This window comes from Neophocaena asiaeorientalis, unplaced genomic scaffold (assembly GCF_003031525.2).
Source record: "Neophocaena asiaeorientalis asiaeorientalis breed wild unplaced genomic scaffold, Neophocaena_asiaeorientalis_V1.1 scaffold461, whole genome shotgun sequence".
Lineage (NCBI taxonomy): Eukaryota > Metazoa > Chordata > Mammalia > Artiodactyla > Phocoenidae > Neophocaena > Neophocaena asiaeorientalis.
Genome location: NW_020173230.1, coordinates 2,303,932 through 2,317,063, shown reverse-complemented (window position 1 = coordinate 2,317,063; position 13,132 = coordinate 2,303,932). Strand labels below are relative to the sequence as shown.

General features: G+C 58.0%; 4 protein-coding genes across 14 annotated transcripts in view; 3 read left to right on the top strand and 1 right to left on the bottom strand.

Annotated features, from left to right (window-relative positions):
* GPC2 (glypican 2) overlaps positions 1–1,828 on the top strand; it is a 22,672-nt gene extending 20,844 nt beyond the window's left edge. The window contains exons 10-11 of the mRNA XM_024745274.1: positions 20–195; positions 947–1,828. Of these exons, the coding sequence (XP_024601042.1) occupies positions 20–195; positions 947–1,194 (424 nt within the window). The 3' untranslated portion in view covers positions 1,195–1,828. The remainder of the gene's footprint in view (positions 1–19; positions 196–946) is intronic.
* A 618-nt stretch (positions 1,829–2,446) lies between these two features.
* Positions 2,447–8,090, top strand: GAL3ST4 (galactose-3-O-sulfotransferase 4). 2 transcript variants are annotated; one of them, XM_024745425.1, is made up of 4 exons: positions 2,447–2,485; positions 3,613–3,924; positions 4,105–4,408; positions 6,648–8,090. In XM_024745425.1, the coding sequence occupies exons 2-4, from the start codon at positions 3,800–3,802 to the stop codon at positions 7,668–7,670; spliced, it is 1,452 nt and encodes a 483-aa protein (XP_024601193.1). In that variant the 5' UTR covers positions 2,447–2,485; positions 3,613–3,799; the 3' UTR covers positions 7,671–8,090. The 2 variants fall into 2 exon arrangements, with proteins under 2 accessions (XP_024601193.1, XP_024601192.1); XM_024745424.1 differs by lacking the exon at positions 2,447–2,485 and having other exon boundaries at positions 3,668–3,924; positions 4,105–4,549.
* Positions 8,090–13,126, top strand: TRAPPC14 (trafficking protein particle complex subunit 14). Of its 2 annotated transcripts, XM_024745420.1 has the most exons (11): positions 8,406–8,954; positions 9,167–9,262; positions 9,368–9,497; positions 9,664–9,750; positions 9,900–10,020; positions 10,126–10,273; positions 10,405–10,487; positions 10,594–10,757; positions 11,300–11,454; positions 11,686–11,879; positions 11,991–13,126. In XM_024745420.1, the coding sequence occupies exons 1-11, from the start codon at positions 8,547–8,549 to the stop codon at positions 12,142–12,144; spliced, it is 1,740 nt and encodes a 579-aa protein (XP_024601188.1). In that variant the 5' UTR covers positions 8,406–8,546; the 3' UTR covers positions 12,145–13,126. The 2 variants fall into 2 exon arrangements, with proteins under 2 accessions (XP_024601187.1, XP_024601188.1); XM_024745419.1 differs by having other exon boundaries at positions 8,090–9,262.
* LAMTOR4 (late endosomal/lysosomal adaptor, MAPK and MTOR activator 4) overlaps positions 8,676–13,132 on the bottom strand; it is a 76,645-nt gene continuing 72,188 nt past the window's right edge. For 2 of the 9 annotated variants that reach the window (XR_003003341.1, XR_003003346.1), the window contains exons 7-9: positions 11,412–11,562; positions 9,891–10,000; positions 9,142–9,170 (exon numbers count right to left, since the gene is read on the bottom strand). Coding sequence is in view for 2 of the 9 variants with exons in the window: in XM_024745433.1 (XP_024601201.1) it covers positions 11,499–11,562 (64 nt within the window). In the remaining 7 variants the exon portion in view is untranslated. Of the gene's footprint in view, positions 8,872–9,090; positions 9,171–9,890; positions 10,029–11,387; positions 11,563–13,132 lie in introns of those variants that run through there. The other 7 variants (XR_003003343.1, XR_003003342.1, XR_003003344.1 and 4 more) reach the window with 7 other exon arrangements.

Genomic DNA, 13,132 nt, shown 5'->3' with positions numbered 1-13,132 from the left:
GGGGCTGCTCTGCTCGCAGGTACTTGTCGCCCGTGGTTGGGGGTCCCCAGGCCGGGCAGATCGACAACCCAGAGCTGGATGCGGAAGCCTCGAGCCCCGACCTCCAGACGCGGAGGCGGCGGCTGCAGCTCCGGGCGGCCACGACCAGGATGAAGGCGGCCGCCCTGGGACGCGACCTGGAGCTGGAGGACTGGGGTGAGGCCCCGGGCCGCCGCGAGGGCCTCGCTCCGCCCGGCTTTCCGCGATTGGACCCGGGCCAACCCGCAGCCCCGCCCCCTGCTTTCTGTAGTCCCTCCCCTGGCGTCTCTCCGTTACCATCCATTCATTGACTCACACATTTTACACGCACGTATTGAGCGCTTTACTCAAAGGTAGCGGGTAGAGCACCAATGACAGGGTCTCTATCCTTGAGTTCATGGTTCCCTGGGGGAGACACCAAAACACTCTTACAGAACGGTGGGAAGCTCCTAAGAGTGGGCAATCCCGGGAGGTGGGGAAGTGGGGTGCGGGCGCCATGGGGCTGGCTCCCCAAAGTAGAATTTGCCAGGGAAACAAGGCACTGACGTACATTTTTTTCCTCTCTCCCACTGTCTCTGTCTCTCTTTGTCTCTCCCCCCTCCTTCCCGTCTGCTCGCTGCTTCTGTGTACGTCTGTTTTCTCTCTTTTCCTGTTTATCCTCTCTCTCCATCTGTCTCTCCTTTTTGTCTGCCTCGTTGTCTCTTCCTGTCTCTCGTTGCCTTCTCTCATTCTCATGTGTCTGATCTCTCTGCTCACCTTCCTGTCATTCGCTTTCTCCCTCTTCTCACCCTGCCTGCTCCTCCACCCCTCCACCTATCACTGTTTTTATCTCGAGTTCTCTCCCTTGCTGCCTGTGGCTCCTTCTCTCTGTCTCCCGCTACCTCTCTTTCCCATCCCTGTCTATTTCCGATCCTCCTCCTCCCTGCAGAGGACGCTAGCGGCTCTGGAGAGGGACAGCACTATGCAGATGACTGGATGGCTGGGGCAGCAGCTGTGGTCCCCCCGGCCCGGCCTCCTCGCCCTCCTCGAAGGGATGGTGCTGGGGGCAAAGGAGGAGGTGTCATTATCCGCCACAGCCAAGACAGGAGCAGGACTGGCGGGACGTCTGTCAGTTTTCACACCCAACCCCTCCTCATTCTCTTCCTCTCAGCCCTGGCCCTGCTCGGACCTCGATAACTGGGGAGGGGTGCCCTGGCATCAGAAGCGTTCGTGGCCCATCCCCTCCTCCCCCGTCTGCTGGGTCTGGGGAGGAGTCGGAGGGGGCTGCAGAGAGGGTAGAGAAGGGACTTTTTGGGTGAATGGCTGGGGCCCCAAATCCAGATTTCCATTGGTGGGTTGGGTTGGGGGTGGGTGTTCACTATATTTATTTTTTCATTTGGTATCTGGGGAGGAGGGGCTGGGGGTATTTATTTAGGAAGGAGGTGTGGTCTAACCCAGCCTCTATGGTTGGGCTGGTGGTGAGCCCCAACAGAGAAAAAGGGAGGAGTTTTAGAGTTGCCGGGGGAGGGGTTTGAAGGAAGTTGAAGGTGGGGATGGGTGGGGGCACCCGGTCTCAGAAACAGACAAAGCTGGTGTTTGCGGGGTGCAGGGCAGGGGACTAGGATGTCAGGATCTATGGGTCTGGGTTCTATCGAGTTTTTTCAGTATCACTTTCTTAAACTAGAAAAAAGAAAGAAGAAAAAAAAAGCATATCTCATGGCCTCTGCCATCCGCCACATCCTTCACAAGCTTCCCCATTTCATGTTTCAGTGTTCGACTCGATGTTTATTCTATAAATAAATGGCTAATTTATTGGACCCTATGTGTGACTTTCTGTACCTTTAGCCCAGAGCCTCTGTGACCAGCAGTTCATTTCTGCCTGCTTATCTTGGAACCTGTCCCCTGGGATTGAGTTTGGGCAAGCTGTCCACCCTCTGGGTCTGAGCACCTTCATCTGCAAAATGGGGAGAGTTGCGGGGAGGGGACTGCAAAACTCTTTTGGACCCAAGCCACCGTTAATATTACCACACCACTGACCCTGCCGTCAGAGTCGGGGCCCCAGTTCTCTGTGTCAGCCTCTGGCTACCTTGTCATGTCCTTGACAATGTCTGCTTTCAACTCTTGTCTGTCATTCTTCTTTCTTCTTTCCTTCTTTCCTTTGGTCGCCTGAATGAGTCTTTTGTTCTGCAGAAAGCTGAAAGAAAAAGTATAATTGATTCCTAAGTGCCAAAGGAGGGTAGGACTGGTGTCTTCCAATGGCAGGCTGGGTGCCCTGAAGGAGAGGGAAAGGTGCAGGGAGGGAGAGACCCAGAGACACGATCAAAGCCGAATCAGCTGCAGAGACTGGCGGGACAAAGGGAGGGAGGGGGAGGAGCCTGGGCGCTGAGAAAGTTTAGGGGGAAAGTTGAGCCGAGCGAGAAACCGGGCGGTGGCTGGAGCAGGCGGGAGGGCCAGACCCCGATTTCCCTGCTGCTCCTCAGGTGGCCTGGTGAGTGGGCATGTGAAGCCGAGGCCTCGGCCAGTGGAGGGACTCTAGAGTTTATGGGAGGAGACTTGGGGGGGGTTTCATAGAGAGAACCCCAGAGGGAGCCGACCCAGGGCTCGCAACAGACTGAGCAGTCACCAAAGCTGGAGGGAACTGCGGGCTGGAATCGGGGGTAATGGGAGGAGACAGCGATGGATGGAAGGAATAGAAGAAATCTGGACACAGGAAGGAGTCCAGTGCGGGGCTGGATCCTGGAGGCTGGGTTGGGGGAGGAAATTGGGGGATGATGCCAGAGGGGACGGGTCTCTAGGTGGCCAGTGTGGGTTCTCTGCCTGGGGTCGCTCCGGGCTCGTCCTGGAAGGGGGCCGTCGGGGCTTGGTGGAGGGGCTGCGGGTTGGAATTGAAGGGGCAGGTCTGGACTCTCAGTAGATTGGGAAGCTGGGGCCTGGGAAGGAATTCTGAAGCTCGGCGTTCGGGTTTTGTCTCTTTGTGTCGCAGTCTCTCTCCAGCCCCACCCTCTCAATCCCCTTTGGGTGCACTGCTGGGGTTGGAAAGTGGGAATGGGGGTGTGTGGGATTTGGGCTTCCTAAACAACCCTATACCCCCCAGGCCCTCTCACACACTGGGCTCTGCCTGGCGCCGAGAGGGAAAGCATACCTGAGCTTAGATGAGCTGGTCGGCTCTTATTCTTTACAAAGTTGCTCCTGTGGTTTCACCTCCCTGGGTTCCTAAGCTGGTGCCCTGTCTGGCCCTCATTCGCTCCTTATGGCTTCTCCTCTCAGCCTCAGAATGGGGCTCTTCAGCCCGACTTGTCACAGACAGAGGGGTAGAGGAGGTGGTCAGGGGCCTAGTGATGTCTGTTTCACTGGTATGAGCGGACCGGTCTGATCTTTCTCCCCTTGACTTCCAAACCCCTGGGGCTCAGTGAGGAGCTGTCAGTGGGGGTTGGAAGGAGCTGCAGGTTGACAGCAGAGAAGCAGTCGTGGGGCACCTAGAAGATCTGGGTGTAGAGAGGGCTTCCCCCTCCGCTGCCCCCCTGCCCAGAATGAGGTCTCAGCTGCAGCAGCAGCAGGAGAGAAGGCTCTACCCCCTCCTTAGACTCTCCTCCTTCCCCCTCATTTCCCTTCTAGACGCTGACAGAGGCAAAAATCTGCTAACTCAGGGGCAGACTCAACGGTGGCTGCGAGCAGACCTGGGGAATGAACCCCCAAACTCGAACCGGCGCCTTCCGCGGCTGCACGGCTGTCTCAAGCTGTCTCTGCCTCTGTGCCTTGCCCTTGCCCTGCCCTGCTCTAGCGTCCCCCTTCCCTGTGCCACATGGGCCCTCTGTCTCCTACCAGGACCATGCGCCTCTGGGGGCCTCGGAGCCTGGGGGTGGCTCTGGGAGTCTTCATGACCATCGGATTTGCCCTCCAGCTCTGGGGGGGTCCCTTCCAGAGGAGGTGAGTTCCCATCTTGTCCCAACGCCCCACAGATGCCCCCCCACTTGCTCCTCTCCGTCCCACCTGGGGCTGTGACTCTTGGGGACTCAGAGGACGCTCCACGCCCTCGTCCTTTCTCCTCAAGACACTCATCCACCTGCTGGTGAGGGACACGACACTTCCCCTCCCGTCTCTCCCCAGGCTACCTGGGCTGCAGCTCCGACACTCCTGGGCCTCAACCCTGGCACCAGCTGTTCCATCCTGCCTGCCACGGCAGCGACTCGTGTTCCTGAAGACGCATAAATCCGGGAGCAGCTCTGTACTCAGTCTACTTCACCGCTACGGGGACCGACATGGGCTGCGCTTCGCCCTCCCCGCCCGCTATCAGTTCGGCTACCCAAAGCTTTTCCAGGCCTCTCGGGTCAAAGGCTACCGCCCTCAGGGTGGAGGCACCCAGTCCCCCTTCCACATCCTCTGTCATCACATGAGGTTCAACCTGAAAGAGGTGAGGAGTGTCGAGGGGGTGGACAGGACTGGCGAGAGATGGGCTCATGCCTGTAGCCAAGACCACCAGGGGAGGAGACCCCAGGCCTGGAGGTTCCCCAGGCATCCCCTCACCCAAGAGTTGGGCATGGGGGCCACAAAGGTGAGTCCTGCTGCCCCCTCCTCAGCTGTCCCTCCCTCAGAATTTTCTGGCAGCTGAAGTTCTGCCCTCTCCATCTAGAGTTTACTGCAGTCTCTCTCCTTGACCAATTTATCCTGCTGGCATCAGTGTCCCGCCAACTCTGACCCCACCCCGCCAACCCTCCCTCCAGGTACCTGGCCCTTCCTGGCCCCTTCCACTGGCACTACCAGGGCCCTGTGCAGTCACTGCCTTCTGACCCGGCTGCATCTCACTCCCCTCACATCTGCCAGATTTTGAGGATCAGCTACATGCCAAGCCCCAGGCCCAGCCCCACCCCCAACCCCCGGAGCCTCAGTTCTAAAGGGGGAGATGAGTGCACGCACTCACAGGTCTCACACACACACACACACACACCTCTTGGAGGAAGAAAATCAATGGGCAAATGAATACATACAGGGAAAGAGCGAACTTTCACTGAATACTTCTTGGGTGCTGGATAGTCATCTTACCAGCATCCTGCCAGGAAGGCATTGTAAGTGTCTCCACTACACAGATGAGGCGGTTGAATCTCAGAAAGGCTAAGTGACAGGCCTCTGTTAACGGAAAGCCACAGAGCTAGCATTTGAACCCAGGCCCAGCTGCTCCAAAGTCAAAGTGCCTTCTGTGGGCTGTGTGCGTGTGTATGTGTGTTTGTATTTGGAACTGTGGGGAGAATATTCATCAAAAGAGGTGGGGCTTTCTGGAGAGGTGGGTTTTATAGGAAAGGGTGGACATGACTTTGTAGTAAGGAAAATATCAGGTGTTCTTAGAGCAAAACATCTTAAAGACATGGTGGCAGTGGTGTGTGTGCATGTGTAGGTGGGAGAACTTCAGTGGTGGCTGCGAAGGCAGTCCTGTTGGAGCTGGAGCAGGAGAAAGCAGCTGAGCAGCACGAATGTGATCTAATGGGAAGCGAGGGGGCACTGCTGGGAGTGAGGCGAGGACAGCAGTCACTGAGGCAGGTTCCTCTGGAGTTTAGGATGGTTGTCACCACCTCTCACTACCTCCCATGTTCCCCACACTTCCACATCCTTCAAGGTAAGTGTTAACCCAGATTTACTGATGGAGGCTCTGAGAAGGCTCTGAGAAGTTCGATAACCTGCCCAAAGTTACAGGGTTGGTAAATGGCTGAACTGGGATTTTATTCCAGGTCCATCTGATGCCACAGACCGTTCTCTGCACTGTTTCCCTATGCCTTCAAAGAGACATACAGCTCACAGGCTCGCCCTGCAGGCATGCCCACATCGGCAGAGCAGACTGGAAGACTTGTCAGGGAGTCAGGTTCAATGACAGAGGTCGCGTTCAGAGGCAGAAACCCTTCAAGGAGCCCCAGAGCTGGGTTCTGGCATGGATCTGCCTGAAGGACCACGCTAGGGTGTGGCTCAGCCCAATTCCCACCTTCCTTCTTGCCCAGAAGTGGGATCACACATCCTAGGCCTCAAAGCAGCACCCTACCGAGGGGCCACGGCTACCCAGTGCCCATTCCAGGGGTGTCTCTTGCTCTGCAAGATGCCAAGGAGCCCCAGGAGTGCCCTGTCCTTCGGCCATCCTGGGCTTGGCCTGCCCCTGACGACTATACCTGAGACAGCATTGCGACTGCTCTGTCTCCTCCCTATTTGCTGCCAGTGATCCTCCTGAGAAGGCCTGAGGCCAGCTCCTTTCTTGGAGTTGTGACAGAGTCCCAGAGTAGGCACTTAGGTTTCTGTTGGATAAGTGAACACAAAGCTTGATTCCTAGAAGTGTTACTGACCAAGGCAGACAGAAAGGCCCAAGGAAGTTAATGTTCTCCAGGAGCTTCCCATGTTCCAGGTTCCTTCCTATCCTTATCTCATGTAACCTCCATAATCACTTGGGAAGGAAGGTATGATGGATCCCCGTTTTGCAGATAAGCAAATTGAGTCTCAGAGATGTTAAGTGCCTTACCCAAGATCTATGTAGCTGGTGAAGGAAGCTGCGGGTTCCCAGCAGAGCTGTCAGAAGGAGGTTGGAAGAGGCTGGGGGATCAGTGGGCACTGGGTTTACTCTTAGTTTCTTCCTGGCTTAGTTCTCTCTCCCTATGTCTGTTTCCTCTTCTCTGCAGGTACTTCAGGTTATGCCTTCTGACAGCTTCTTCTTTTCCATTGTCCGAGACCCAGCAGCTCTGGCCCGCTCTGCCTTCTCCTACTATAAATCCACATCATCGGCTTTCCGCAAATCACCGTCCTTGGCTGCCTTCCTGGACAATCCCCGAGCCTTCTACCAGCCCGGGGCCCGTGGGGACCACTATGCACGCAACTTGCTATGGTTTGACTTTGGCCTCCCCTTTCCCCCAGAGATGAGGACCAAGAGAGGGAATCCTCATCCCCCCAGAGATCCCAACCCGCCACAGCTGCCTTCTGGTGTTGGCCTGCGAGCCCACACCTTGGATCCCAATGCTCTCTTCCATCCCGTTCCCACTGCTGCTGATGGTCACAGCCAGACGTCCAGCTCTGCCTCTTTAGATTTGAGGTCTTCATCCTTCATCCAGTGGAATCTGGCCTGGCTGGACTCTGTCTTTGACCTGGTCTTGGTGGCCGAGTACTTTGACGAGTCATTGGTCCTGCTGGCAGATGCCCTGTGCTGGGGTCTAGATGATGTGGTGGGCTTCATGCACAACGCTCAGGCTGGAGGTGGGCAGGGCGGAAGTGCTGTCGGCGATGGTGGACTGACTGCTGAGGACAGGCAGCTGTCTGCAAGGGCCCGAGCCTGGAACAACCTGGACTGGGCTCTCTATGTTCACTTCAACCGCAGCCTGTGGGCCCGGATAAAGCAATACGGCCAGAGCCGGCTGGACAGTGCTGTGGCGGAGCTCCGGGCTCGCCGAGAGGCCCTGGCTAAACACTGTCTGGTGGGGGGTGAGGCTTTAGACCCCAAGTACATCACTGACCGGCGGTTCCGCCCTTTCCAGTTTGGATCAGGTAAGGTTTTGGGTTACGTGCTTCAGAGTGGCCTGAGCCTCCAAGACCAGGAGGAGTGTGAGCGCCTGGCTACCCCTGAGCTACAGTACAAGGACAAACTAGATGCCAAGCAGTTCCCCCCAACAGTCTCTGTGCCCCTCAAGACTTCAAGGCTACCCTCCCCCTAGGCATCAGACCACTAAGTCTTAGGCTGAAAAGCAGCTGAGCCACAGGGGCACAGTGATGAATGTGAGGCAGCCCCATGCCCTTTCTGCTTCCCCCAGAGACCATGTCTGCTCCCCAAAGGACCAGTGGAACTTAGCACGGATGTGGGCCCCACGTCCTCCAGCCTGTGCCGAGGAAGCCTAGTCCTAGAAGCATCCTCCCCCCATCTTGCCCCTTTCCCTTCCCAGCACCTCGTGCCCCCCCCAGGTCCAAACAGCACTCTCAAAGCCCCCCTGGAGGAGCAAACCACGGAGTACGGCAGAGATTGTTTGGGACACAAAGGACAGGAATAACGCGTCCATCTCTCTATGAAATATTTGTTACTGGGCTATACTCATTTCACTATGAAATGTTTGTTGAATGAATAAATAATTTAAAACTTTGACCTGCTCTATATAGGGCGGAAGGGAAGGGGATGGAGCATCTTCCTGGGAGAAACGGGGTTGGAGGGGGTTCTCTTCATAGTTCTTCTCTAATAAGGGGTCTGTCTGCAGTCTCACCTAAACCCTTCACGCAGCGGGCTAACCACAGGAACACGCCGCTCCTCTCGTCCAAAATCCGGTCGCCCACAAATTCCGGCGCCTCCGAGGCCACGCCCCTTCCCTTCCGCTTCCGGTGTCTCTCCAGTCATTCGGCCCAGCACCCCGGTTCCGGCCCCACGGGGTCTCGGTTCCGGGCTCGTTGCCCCGGTTCCCGGCCCCGGCTGGTCTGTCGGGCCGGTCCGGCCACGCGCAGCACCGGTCGGGGCTCGAGGCTCCCCGGGCCCACCCCAGCGGCCCCCTCGCCCTCCGCCGGCCACGGCCCACCTCGCTCCCCGGCCCGCGCCGCCTTCACCGCCCATGGAGTCCCAGTGCGACTACTCGATGTACTTCCCCGCCGTGCCGCTGCCGCCACGCGCGGAGCTGGCTGGGGACCCGGGCCGGTACCGGGCGCTGCCCCGGCGCAACCACCTCTACCTGGGGGAGACTGTCCGCTTCCTGCTGGTGCTGCGCTGCCGGGGCGGCGTGGGGTCCGGCGCCGGAGGCGGCCCGGGCTTGGGCTCCCGAGGGGCCTGGGCAGAACTGGCGACCGCCCTGGCCGCCCTGGCCTCGGTCAGCGCCGGAGGGGCGCCCGTGGGCGGTGGCTCCGGCGACCAGGATTCCGAACCCCCGGGGGGCGGGGACCCTGGTGGTGGGGGGTTGTTTCGAGGCTGCAGCCCCCTCCTCACCCACGGCCCGGGCCCTGCTACCTCAGGGGGAGCGACCACGGTGAGGAGCTCGGGGCGACACGGCACAGGGCGGAGGGGCGGTCTGCTGGGCTCCAAAGACCGGAGGGGAGAGGGACGCTGGAGGGAAGCGGGAGGCCGATGACGGGTGAGGAGAGGGGAGGGCGAGAACCACATACCGCAGATCTTAAAGGGAACGCTGGCGCTGCGGGCGGCCTTGACTCTTCTGACCTCTTCACCCTTTTCACAACCCAGCTGCCTGTGGAGGAACCAATTGTGTCCACAGATGAGGTCATCTTCCCACTCACCGTTTCACTGGATAGACTGCCCCCAGGGACACCTAAGGCCAAGGTAAGGCTGGCACGGGGTGGAGCAGTTGTCCTAATTCAGACGCCCTTTCTGAGGCTGGCCGTGTGTCTTTTCTCTCGACTGTGGTCCTGTGTCCCCTGTGCTCAGATTGTAGTGACCGTGTGGAAGCGGGAGGTTGAGGCACCAGAGGTCAGAGATCAAGGCTACCTGCGCTTGCTGCAAACCCGATCTCCTGCGGAGACCTTCCGGGGCGAGCAGAGCGCTTTCAAGGCCCAAGGTGGGGAGGAGAATGCAGAGAGGAAATGCTGGAGTCTGGAATTTGGGGGACAGTGGAGGGGTGATACTGGCAAGTGCCCAAGCTGGAGAGAAGAGCAAGATTAGAACTGTGGGTTGGAATGAGGCTCACCCAGCCCATCATCTCTTGCCTCCGCCCTCTCCTGCAGTGAGCACCCTGCTGACTCTGCTGCCCCCTCCAGTTCTGAAATGTCGCCAGTTCACTGTGGCTGGAAAACACTTGACCGTGCTCAAGGGTGAGCAGATTGGCGGCTCAGTTCTTGGGCAGCAGCAAGGGCACTGACTGGGTGTCAGTTACTCTGGTGGGGATAGATCCATTTTAGGGGGGAAAAGGTGGGGTCCAAGGGGTCCAGATACTCTGAGCTGAGCTGGTTACCTCCGACAGTGCTGAACAGCTCCTCCCAGGAGGAAATTTCCATCTGGGATATCCGCATTCTCCCAAACTTCAATGCCAGTTATCTGCCTGTCATGCCCGATGGCTCTGTGCTGCTGGTGGACAATGTCTGGTGAGGTCCTGGGGAGGGGCAGGGCCGCACAGTGGTGGGGATGGGGGCAGGGCCGAGAGCTCTGGTGTGGAAAGATCCAGCTCTGGTCCCTTTCTTCTGAACTAGTCACCAATCTGGGGAAGTCTCCATGGGCTCCTTCTGCCGGCTCCCTGGTACCTCTGGCTGCTTCCCCTGCTTGCTTAGTGCTCTGGAGGAACACAACTTCCTGTTCCAGCTCAGAGGGGGTGAGCAGCCCCCTCCAGGGGCCAAGGAGGTGAGTATAAGAGACTGGTGTGTTCAGGAGAAAGGGTGAGAAAAATGCAGTGGGGGGAAGAGGCCAGGGGGTTGACTAAGGGGAGAGGGAACCTCTGATACATGTGATGTTTCCCTTTGTCCCTCTGGCAGGGCCTAGAAGTTCCCCTGATCGCTGTGGTTCAGTGGTCCACGCCGAAGCTGCCCTTTACCCAGAGCATCTATACCCACTACCGGTGAGTTTGTGGGACACCCCACCCTGGCCCCGCCTGGGTACCATCCTGTTCATCTTTGTTTCAAAACACACACATCCTGCTTCCCTCTCTCTCTCATTGCTTCTAGCCTGCCCAGCATCCGCCTGGACCGCCCGTGCTTTGTGATGACTGCTTCTTGTGAGTCCCCTGTTCGGACCTACGAGCGTTTCACTGTCACCTATACGCTGCTCAACAATCTCCAAGACTTCCTTGCTGTGAGGCTCGTGTGGACCCCGGAGCACGCCCAGGCTGGTAGGTGGCTGCCAGGCCTAACCTTGTCCCGAAGGAAGGGAGGGGAAGGGAAGCAGTCACAGAGATGGGTGACTGTGGCTGGCTGCTTCGGCTCTGAACGGGGGTGGTCTCCATGGTGTCACAATGGAGAGTTTAGAGAGGCCGCGGGGCAGAGTGATTTTAAGGGCCTTCACACTGGAGCTGGGCTCCCTGGTATGTTTGACTTGTACCTCTCCCACTTCTTAGCTGTGTGACCTTTGGTAGGTTACTTAATCTCTCTGAGCCTCAGATATTTCATCTCTCAAACAGAGAAAATAATACCTCGTGGGGCTGTTACGGCGACTTAGTGAGTTAATATTATGTGAAGTAGTTAGAATAGATCTCAATACACAGTAGGTATTAGCTACTGTTATTTATAAAATTCAGCAAACAATAGCATATACTCAGTTTACTCCACAGAATGGCTCTGAGGATCAAAACAAGACTGTGCTCGTGAACGCCCTCTGCAAACTGAGGAACACCATACAGATGTGTTTCCCAGCCCCCGTTTCTGTCCCCCGCAGGAAAGCAGCTGTGTGAGGAGGAGCGCCGGGCCATGCAGGCAGCCCTGGACTCCATCGTCTGCCATACACCCCTCAACAACCTCGGCTTTTCCCGGAAGGGCAGCGCGCTCACCTTCAGTGTGGCCTTCCAGGCTCTGAGGACGGGGCTCTTTGAGGTGGGCTGGTGGGGGCCAGGCTGTGTGCTGGGTGAGGCAGAGCGTCAGGTGGAAGGAGTCAGGGCCGCTGGCTTCTGTGGCTGAAGCATAATGGGTGGTGCTACAAAGCTGCGCGGAGGGAAGGTGGAATTTAGATCCGACTTCGGCCTGTCAAGTGGGGAAGATGACCTGAAAGGAGGTCCGGGGCCTGGAGGCCGAGCTGGGTGGCTGATCCATGTCTCCCTACCCCAGCTGAGCCAGCACATGAAACTGAAGCTGCAGTTCACCGCCAGCGTGTCCCACCCTCCGCCAGAGGCCCGGCCTCTCTCTCGCAAGAGCAGCCCCAGCAGCCCTGCCGTCCGGGACTTGGTCGAGAGGCACCAGGCAAGCCTGGGCCGCTCTCAGTCCTTCTCCCACCAACAGCCCTCCCGCAGCCACCTCATGAGGTACGGAACCGCGGGAGGGGTGCCAGTGGACTTGGTAGAGGCCGGAGTTGGAGAGGGAGCAGGGAGGGGCCCTGGGTCCAACCAGAGCTCATAGCCTCTGCCTTCCCCCAGGTCGGGCAGCGTGATGGAGCGCAGGGCCATCACGCCCCCCGTGGCCTCGCCTGTCAGCCGCCCCCTCTACCTGCCCCCGGACAAGGCTGTGCTCTCTCTGGACAAGATCGCCAAGCGCGAGTGCAAGGTCCTGGTGGTGGAGCCCGTCAAGTAGCGCCATCCAGCTCTCCTCCCTCTCACACTCCTGGAAATCAACAGCCCCCGGAGCGGTGCTCCCTCCAGGCTGTGCCTCCCCTGGGATGCCTCCCACCGAGGGTGAGGAGGCCCTCAGGGCCGCCTGTCTGTGTCTGCTGATGAGGGACGAGGGAAGAAGCTGTGAAATGGACAGGGATGGCTGCGGCGTGAAGCCAACAGTATTTCCCGGACCTCCTGGGGGGGCTGGCCCCACCCCTCGGCCAAGGCAAGGGCTCCAGGAGCTCCCTTGCCCCCTGCCTTGCACCCTGGTTCTAAGTTTACAAAGTGTTTTCCTCGTTCCTTTAAGTTGTCTTCCCTGCCTCTGACACTCCCTCCCTCCCTCCCACCCACAGGGCTGAGATCAGAGGGTGGTGATGGTAAAGGGACCCGACAATGACATGACCCTCCTGTCTCAGGTCAGGGGAGAGAGCTTGGTGGCCTCCCCTCGTCCTCATGTTTACGTTTGCAGTCTGAAGCACTTTACGTGGGGTTTTTTGGGTTTTTGGGTTTTTTTTTTGGTTTGTCTGTTCCTGTAACTTATTCTCCAACTACTGCTTCCAACTGAAATAAGACTATTAAATACCTGTTCAGGAGGGAGAAGAATGACTGTTCTTTGTGTGTTGGTGGCAGGAGCAGAGAGCCAGGGGCTCAGAAAGATTTCCTTTAGAATGTACACCAAATAGCTCCCCTCAGCTCCCTTCCCACCCATTTTCTTTTCCTTCTGAGTCCCAGTTTTAGATGTCTAGAGGTGGCCTTGCTCCACTCCTCTGGGCTGAGGCCCTAGAAGCTGGAAGACACATGGGGTGTGACCCTCCTCCCCCAATACACACGACACATCCCTGGGCCTGGGAACATCAGACTCACGTTTATTAGGAGGGAAGGTGAGGAGAGGGAGGTCCCCTTGCCCTCACTCTCCTTAACATAGTACAGAGTCCCCAAGCCTCTGCCCTTCCCGGTAGGGGTGGGGA